The sequence below is a fragment of the Xiphophorus maculatus genome, chromosome 10, assembly GCF_002775205.1.
Source record: "Xiphophorus maculatus strain JP 163 A chromosome 10, X_maculatus-5.0-male, whole genome shotgun sequence".
NCBI classification, from domain to species: Eukaryota; Metazoa; Chordata; class Actinopteri; order Cyprinodontiformes; family Poeciliidae; genus Xiphophorus; species Xiphophorus maculatus.
Window position 1 is genome coordinate 17,514,286 of NC_036452.1, and position 9,367 is coordinate 17,523,652.

A 9,367-nucleotide genomic window follows, 5' to 3' on the forward strand; every position below is an offset into this window, starting at 1 on the left:
GTCTGCTGTAGGCCAATGTCTGATTATCTTTTTGTTCTGCGTCTGAAGTCGTCCTCTGTGGATGAATGAGTAACCTTATTGCCATCAAATGGTTTGCGTACATCTAGATTAGTTTTTCCACTCATAACATCTCTGATTAATTCCTTTGTCTCTTACAACCTTTTAAGATTATAAATGATCTTTCATCTCATTTACTTCTCTCCTTTCACTTCCTCCTTCCATCATTCTCTCCCACAGATGTTTCATTGTAGATCTGTTTGTGCAAGTTTCTTATCCTGCTATTTATCTTTTCTATTTACGTTTCTGATGCTGGTGTCCCTTTCGATCTGCGTGAATTTTCCTTTTCTTATGTATACTGTATATATTTTTTTTCATCTATGCTCTTATTCACCCGTTTTCCATCTGCTTAGTTTCATAATCTCTTCTGTTATTCCTCCCTTTTCTCTTCTTATTTCATCTGTTTATCTTTCATGTTTCCCTCCATCTGCCTTTATCCTTTTGTTCCTCCGCCGTGTCTTGATCCCAGTTTATCAGCTCTCCCTGGGAGCTTGTGTAAGGTGGACTCGGTAAATCCGGTCACTTGGTCATGCTATTAAGTTATCTACCTATGAATCCTCCTGCCAGCTTCTTTTATTTCATTGCAGGTCAGTGGGACACCTGAGGTTTCATAACTGCTGGACACTCTACCCCCCATAGCAGACCCCCGGTCCTATTTCTGTTATTTTTACTCTCTCGTTTGTTCATTTCTAGGCCACTTGTTGTCTGATCCATAGATTCAATAAAGGAAGCATTGTTGATTTTTTTCCCTTCCTTTTTTCTAGCTTCCTCAATGTTTTTTTTTTTGTATTCTGACACAGATTACAGCCATCATTTCCTCAGAGCTCAGCTCAGAAGCAAAATTAGTTTATAGAAAGAAAGAAAGAATTCAACCTCAGAGAATTTATCTGTATTGTATTAACTTGTGCCTGACTTCATCAGGTTAGATGTTTGCTGCACAGATGCAACAAACGACAACAAACTCAAAGGCGTCATTGACAGGCAGCTGAAGGTTCTGATTTCAATGCAGGATGGACACAAGAACAAGACGTATGCTTGGAAGAGCAAAGATGAGGCTTTTAGACTGAAAAGCGTCTTAAGTGTCCTTTTTAATCAAGAAAGGAGGTGTGAGCGACATGTTTTACTACACTGTAAAAAAACCCCAAACAAACAAACAAAAAAAACACCTGTAGAATTTACCCCCAAAAGCTGAAGGAACAATTTGCACTCAATCTGGTTGGGTGCATTCAAACTGATACTTTTAATAAAGCATAAGAACTCTGAAACACCAAAAGTAGATGAAATCTACCTCGCCTTTTTTGGTTACATTTTCATTCCCAATTACCTTAAAAATTGGAGTAAAACTAAATTAAATTTTTGCTCCTCGTGTTATACTATCCTGTGTTACATTATGAAGCCCACCCAGCGTGTGCATTCAGTGTGCTGCCTTTGTTTACAGTCCGATTTACTTTTGCCACCCTACCTTTTTTTATTTCCTCAACAGGTTAACTATTTATGCCTCTATTTGCACTATGACACCAGGATCCAACCATCAAGCACATCATTCTGGCCCGATCCGGCTAGAATTTTGGGTCTTGTTTTGGTCGGGATCCGGCCATAAATCTAAATAATCCAGAGTACCCACAGAAAATCCAGGCTTGCTCTGCAAGAACATGCCAACTCCACACAGGAAAACTTAACCCAGCCCCCGCTGTTACCAAAAACAAAAACCCTTATTAGTTTAAGGCCTCAGCTCTGTGCCTCACAATGATTAATGCTGCCTGCCGTCTGTTTTTAAAAGGGATAATCTTAATCGACCTGGGGAGAAAAAGAGAAGCCAATGGCGTCCTATGTAAAGGAATCCTTTGCTACAACCATCAGTCACTGTCATCACTTTTTACTGTTTTGTGGTCAGTTTAACAGAATCCTCTGGGAGTATTTCCGGGGTTCTCCTTGTGTTGCACTTTTTCCCTCCGCTGACCCCACCTCGCCTGTGTTCGCAGCTCCGGGGACGTCAAAGCCGGCTCGTCGTCCCACGGCGTCCCCCCTCGCTACAGGAAAAGCCCGTGGACCGCCGCCACGCTCGCCCAGGAGGCGAAAGAGCTCACGCGGTCCGTCAGAGCCGTCCTGGAGGTGGACTGTAAGTGAGAGGTCTTCCTCTCCACCTTTTCCTCCTCCTCCCCCTCCCCGACTTCCGTGCCGCCCCGCATGCCGCTCCCACCGGACGAAGCTGAAGGCTGCCGCCGTGAGTGACTGTCCCCCCCCCCCCCCCTTCCCCACCCCATTTCAGTGCTGACCTTCTAGAGGAGCACCTCCTGCAGGACACCAGACGTCGGGAGCCTCGTTCTCTCCTCGCTGCCACTCCTCACCTCCTCACCTTCTGCTACTGGAATTCCATGCAGCAAACCTGCATGGCACATGCTAGTCTGCAGCTGCGTTTCTGCATATCAACATTTTAACCAACAAACAAAACAGAACAGAACAAAAAAAGCTGCGCAAGAACATTCTTGCAGAAACCCCCCCCCCCAAAAAACCTGATGGACAACATGAATGTTTCAAAGTTTGACCCGCTGATCTGATTTCGCAGCGATCAGTCGGTGGAACTCCCGCGACGTTGGTGTGGTTTTCTAACTCTGTCCCATCTTCTCTTATCGGTAAGCACCTTCACCAACCCGTAGAGATCAGAAACCTCATCATCACAGTTAAAAACAAAAAAAACAAAAAAAAAACATTTGCCATACTCCATCCAGAACCCACGCGTAGAATCCGAGTCTCTGTAACTCTCTGTCACTGTTAATCTGCTCAGTTGTTTAGCTTTGTATCATAGAGGCTGAACGCTCGTGTTAGTGCAGTAGACTAGCCGAAGAAGACGAAGCAATACAGTGAAGCGGCACATGAGGAGAAACCCCAGCTCGCCTGATATACCCACGGACGCCAGGGAGGGAGGGAAGCCGTGACGGCGCGAACGCTTCCATCCCGTCTGGAGTTATCAGCTGTTTGTTCCTTTTCGGAGTAAACCTTCAGATACAAGGTCAATGGACCATGAGTTGCTCTTTGTAACCAGGATCAGCTTTGTGAAGCTGCTTGCTCTGTTTGACCAGCTGGGCTGTGATTGATACAATCAGATGAAATAAATATTTTGATTTGAAAACAAACCAACTTTTCCTGGTTCTTCAAGTCATTAATAAACCGTATATCTGGGCTTCTTCTGAGTCGAAACGGTCAAAAGTGTAGAAAGATGAGTTGAAATTAGAATGTTTGCCACAGAGGTCTGTGGATACATTGAATCAGAACGAGTGTGGATCTTTTTACTTACTTTTCTAAGACTATTATCAGCTATTCCTTTTTTCTTTTTTTTCTCCCAACTGACGCACTTTCAGTTCTGGTTGTTTAGAAGCAACGTTCTCCAAAGACCTGTGTCTCCAAATCAGCTCTAAATGTTAACTTGTTTAGAGTTATTGTGACCAATCAACTCAGATAGCCATTACTTGTCAATGTGACATACTGATGGTGATCATACTTGATTAAAACACATCCTGAACCCAGCAGGAAATTGTGGTACTTCTCAAAATGTTAATGTCTTGTCAATTCTGACTCTACAAAATAGATAATGTCCAACATTTTCACTGCCTCAGTTTTTCAGAACTCATAGAAGTACATTAAAATAACTCCAAAATTGTTCAACATCTTCATCAAATGTCACTAAAATTTAACTCAGCACTTCTTGATCAACACCTCTGACTTCGTGTCAACGTCGTGACTTGACGTTTTCAGCTGGTACCTATCGGTTGTTTATTTTATCTCTCTGGCTCATCTAGATTCTCTCATCTCAAACACAAAGAAGAGGGAATAAATTAGGCCGGGCATCTTATGTTGAGCACAATATGAGTTTTCTACAAACGCGATCTCAAAGTTTGTTGAAATGGTGAAGGAGACGCAGCGTGCCCGAGCATCGGCGGCCTTCGAGCCTCATTTGAACCAGAGCTGCAGGTTGTTGCTGTCCATGGTGCTGATCCTGCTGTAGAACGGTCGCGTGCGCTTCTACAATGAAATGTTGCCGACAACTGTTTATATTTATGGAGATGCGAGTGTTTAGAAGTGAGCTTAAGAAGATGCACTGCCTTGCATGAGCTGAAAAGAAAAAGCATACTTGTCAGGAACAGAGCTTGGACTAATAAGTTTCCTCGGCAGATGCTTCGCCGGTGCACTGATGGAAAGAGATGGATGACAACAGCTAGCATGTTAGCCTTGGCGTCACAGAGAGAGAGTCACTTCCTGGTCGAGTAAGTCCGACCAATTAAAAGACCATGATCCCCTTTTGTCCTGTGGTGTAATGTTCTGTTCTTTACAATTAGAAATAACGCCCTTTTATATGCGAAGGCAAAGTTGAGATTAACTTCAAATCAACCAAATTGAACAAAATTTTGCACTGGAAGGAAACCAAACAGCTTGAGTCGTTTCAGAAATCGGATCCCCATTCTAAACTCGATCCAACGGGATAATCAGACCTATCAGACAGATCTGAAGCTTATGACATGGGAAAGCTTACAGGTAACTAGTTGGTCTGAGTTGGGTAATATTGGAAAGAGTGTTATTTAAGCTACTGAGCAGAAGCTGGGATGTTGTTTTTTTTCTTTTTAACTATCTGCATTAAGAAGTCTCGAGTGAACGAGTTTGCCGCACCTGAAATGTGTTCCGAGGACAGAGCTGCAGATGGACGACAGGTTGTCATGGCAATATTTTCCCCGTCTCGTTCGTCTGTGGAAGCTGCTGAATATTTTACTTCCTGCTAATTGCCAGTTGTGAAAATGTGACTTCCTGCTGCGACCAAGAAAACTAACAAGTTGATGATCTGAATTGGGCAATGGCCACAGTGGGGAAAAAGCACGGTTAGCGGTTAGTGCCTCTTTCTCACAATCCCAGCTGGAGAACTCAGTCTTCATTTAGAACAAAAATAAAAAGGTGGAAATTGTGTTAATTGGAGACTAAACTACCTTTTAGTCGCTGAACAGTGTGTAAATCACTGCTAGAAGCAGGCATAAGTGAAAACACCTCAATAGCTCTACAACAATTAAACTGTTAGAAACTGCTGAAGGATAAAGAAGTCCTGCCAGCAGCCTTAGGATTCTAAAGCCCAACCTGTTTCCAGGCAACGAGGGGAATTTAATCTGCAGCACAGACCATGCTGAGTATTGTAGCACAGATACTTTCCACTATGGGGGAAAATTCACAATGACTGACTGCTTATTTCTCTTTATCATCAATGAAACAAACAAAAGTAGCCACTCTTTTCTCTTAGGTTCTCCTTATGATGTCAGGATCAGTTGCAGTGTATCTCTCTTAATGCTCATCTCCTCAGTCTGATGGCTTTGTTGTGGTTTTACTTGCCTATTTTTCTATGTTTTTAAAGTCATAAACAGATTTCAAAGTCGTCATGTAACGACCGATGGGAGGCTTAGGCTTGACTTCCCACCTGTTGCTGAAGCGTCCTGCTTTCCGAATGTGCACCTCCGTCTAAAACCATCGTAGACGAAATGTGTCGGTGTCTGAATGTGCGCTGCAGAGGCTGACCTACTTCCTGCGCGAGTCGTGCTCGGTCTCACAGTTCTTCCTCCCGATTTATCAGTGAACGCTGAAGGACGTCTGTGGGACTGAGACAACGGCAGGACGCCCACGTCTTCCCCGGCGACGCTCAAAAATAAAGTTTAGGTGAAGGCCGACCGATCCGGGCGAAATCCACGAGATGGAATCTATGTATAGCTTTAAAAAAAAAACAAAAAAACATCAGCATTCTGCTCCAGACAAAATATCGGGCATCATTTTAAGCACATCTGGAATAATTTAACGACTCCCAGCTGCTTTTGCTCATTTATTTTAAACTTACAATTAGCTTTTAAAGCAGAGAATAGCTCTTGTCTGCATTTAGAGCTTCACTAAAAAGGGGTGAGGGAGTGAAATTGGTCAGTATTTCAAAGCAGGAAAAAAAATGGAGTAAAAACTGAAAAGAAGACAGAGCTGGAGCAGGAGTGTGGTCACTGACAGCTTTTAAAATCAGCAGACTTGCCTGATACTCAATAGAAGGTGTAACACATGAAGTCACTGTATGCAAACTAGACGAACCTGCTGAACTCTTCTGCCTGCCGCATTAATAATAAATGATCATCTCTAAGTGAAGTCATTCCTGCGGAAACGGGTAAAGGAGTGTTGTTCCCTAAAATGTTCGGAGCAGAAATCCACATTTAAACCTGCAGTGAAACCATTATTCAGTCACCAAAAAAAAATGAATCAAAATAAATAAGTCCTTCACTGCACATCCCTCCCAACCCCTTTAGTTTTTTTTTTTTACAACTGTTCTGAGCAACACCATAAATCCAGAGATTTTTTCTGCATCGTTTATTATTGGCTTTTCATTATTTCTGAAGGGATTCTCGAGTCTTTTTTTTAGACACCGGCCCTCTTTTCACTCAGTTTCAGTCAACCTGACATATGAAACTGAATGACTAAGAAAAGCAGCTTAAGGGAGGAACCGGCGCTGGGTCAACAAACGCAGCAAGCCTCAGACAAAACGTCTGGAGTTATTTTTCTTACATCGCTGCTTTTCTTGCAATCAAAAACAAACACGTGTGAAAGCAACAATTTTAGAGCTGAACATTCTGCTTCATTAAACACATCTCATTGTTGTATTAATCCCACGTCTTTGTTTTCAGACCAAATACAGCATCAAGTGTCAAACCAAAGCGATTTCTCTGGCTCTCCAAACTCTGAGGGGCCACAGAACGAGACCTTCAAGAGATGTTTGCTTAAATATTGTTCCACAGTCAAATTAGTATTTATTTGTATACTGCCAAACTACATCGATGTAAAAAGAATATGTTAAATGCTGACTTTTAAGAAATGAATGTAGAGAAGGCTACAATATTTTAACAGTTAATATATAGTTTTATTGTTATATTCTGTCACAATTGGCCCCTTGAGGACAGAATTATCTTAATTTAGGCCGAAATTAAAATAACTTTGACACACCCCTAAAGTAGTGGATAAAAATAAATATGGCGGATCCATTCGAGGATGATTGTTGGGAACGGATTTAAAAAGGTGTTAGCATGCTAGCTAACACCGTTAGCTGTTTGCGTGAGCCGCCATTACCAACCGCCTCAGGTCCGTCCGCCTCGCCACTGAAACGTACCACGGTTAGCATTCAAAGCAAAGCTAGCTGCACCGCCATCTTTGTTTTTTCTTCTTCTGGTGTTGAGAACTTCATTGTTGCTTCTGTGTACTTGCATGTCAGCTGCTGTTCGGAGCCGCAGGGAGGCGATGGAGTTCGTGGAAAATGAGAATGAGAAAAAAATAAAATAAAAAACTTAACTCGGAATGATAAAAAAAAAAAATGGCATGAATTCTCGTTCGGCTCGCTCACGTTCTCACATGCAGCATGAAGAAATGATGAGTGCGACACCACAGTCCGCATGCATGCGTTCATTCATGTATCTCAGCGGCTGCAATCTCACAGTCATTTGAGATTTCCGGTAAGGAGGAACTTAAATTCAGCAATATTATAAAGCCGAGAGACTGAAAAATCAAACCGGAGCTCTTTATTGTTTTTTTTTTTCTTATTATTATTTCTGTAGCTTGTTTTCTGAAGCTGTGTGCACGTGTCATGTGTCACATTATGATAAAAAGGACATTGAAACTTAAGATTTCAAGAAAATTTTTTTTTTTTTGTTAATGATTATATTCATGCTGAAAATTACATTGTTTGCAATCTTGATGTCATTTGTTTGAGGTTACCCTCACGAAGTAAAAAGTTGAGTTTCTATGTAATGATTTTGCTGCAAAAACCATTTATTTCCATTGTGATTCGTTCCATCCAATCAGCACGCCCGTTGCTCATCCAGCAATCACACCCTCAATGTCCACACTCCTGTCTCTTCTTCCTGTTTGTGTCATTTATTACCTACCCTAGTTCTTTATATAGCCTATATATATATTTTTTTTTAGTTTTCTTTCGGTTTCCTGCATGCTTTTCATATTCTTGCCCTTACATTGGTTTTACTTTGTTCTTTGAGATTTTCTTTAAAGTATTTTATCTAGGACTATTTTACAAGCATTGTTGTTCTGCGTCCTCTGAGCATTTCGTTTTCATCCATTGAACATATTAACATAGAAGAAGTTGGAACACAGCAAAATGTGGAAACGCCCTAAAGGTGAAAGTACTTTGAAACAAAAATAATCATCAAGATGTTTTATTGTCTCCCTGCCAGGTCCACCTTATGGCTGGGAGCAGGCCTACACCACAGAAGGAGTCGTGTACTTTGTCAAGTAAGGTCCTAACATCGGGTTCCTAAAAAGAAAGAAGAAGAAGAAAAAAATCAGTGACCCAAAACACAGTAATTCTCCTTCATTTAAGTTAAAAACACTTCCTGTCCATTTATGGCAGGCATTGTCCAACAACTTTCCTTAATTTCCTGCTGGTTCTTGTATAATCAGACCTTGACAGAGCAGGATCTGATTTAAAAAAAAAACTCTGTTCGGATTGGAGCGGATTAAGAGCGGAGCTGTAGGATGAAGCACGCTCTGTGCATTTAACTCCAGATGGGATTCCACAGTTCTCAGAAAAAGGGAAGATGATCTGTAACTGAGAACATTACAACACTGAATCTTTGTAAATTTGCTTGAAGCCAGAAAATGAAACCATTAATACTCCTAAGAAACATCACATTAATGCCGCCACCACTGATGCAGATCTGCTTTTGGATTTTCGATTGAGTGTCATAATGCTCAGGAAGTAGAACCGGATAAAATCCCCTTCCCACCCGTAACTTCAACTTGTCTGGAGTAACGAAAATGGTATTTATTAACCTAGAAACCATCTGCTTTATTAATTGGGGCAGTCACATGACCCAGACGACATCATGGAGCCTACCTGAAGCCACCGAGCCGCCTCCAAAGGAGGAGGCCTCGGCGCCGGCGGCCGAATCCAACGGAGAGGAGACGGAGACGGAGACGCAGCAGAGTTCAGCTCTTGAGACCAACATGTAGGAGCTCAGTCATCCAACCTGTCATCTCCATCATTACTGAACTCTTCTAGTTGTTCTCCCGGCAGAATGCAGCTGCTCGGAATCCTTTTGTGTTTTTTTAAACATAAGGTGATTTTTTTTAAAGCCAAATTTGATCCAAACGTAGACGCATTGTCCAAGAAACCTGTACAATAGCTATTTCGGGAACCAAAAGAAGATCAAGGACCTGCTTGATTACACTGGGGTCAACGGGCAAAAAATAGTCTGAGGTTTTCCGACTGTTTTAGAGTCATTTTCATGTGCTGAATCCAAAA

General features: G+C 41.9%; 1 protein-coding gene across 2 annotated transcripts in view; it reads left to right on the forward strand.

The window, feature by feature from the left end:
* stxbp4 (syntaxin binding protein 4) overlaps positions 1 to 2,572 on the forward strand; it is a 29,490-nt gene extending 26,918 nt beyond the window's left edge. For both annotated transcript variants that reach the window (XM_023341357.1, XM_023341358.1), the window contains exons 20-21: positions 2,040 to 2,176; positions 2,327 to 2,572. In XM_023341357.1, the coding sequence (XP_023197125.1) occupies positions 2,040 to 2,176; positions 2,327 to 2,340 (151 nt within the window). In that variant the 3' untranslated portion in view covers positions 2,341 to 2,572. The remainder of the gene's footprint in view (positions 1 to 2,039; positions 2,177 to 2,326) is intronic.
* The last annotated feature ends 6,795 nt before the right edge of the window (positions 2,573 to 9,367 follow it).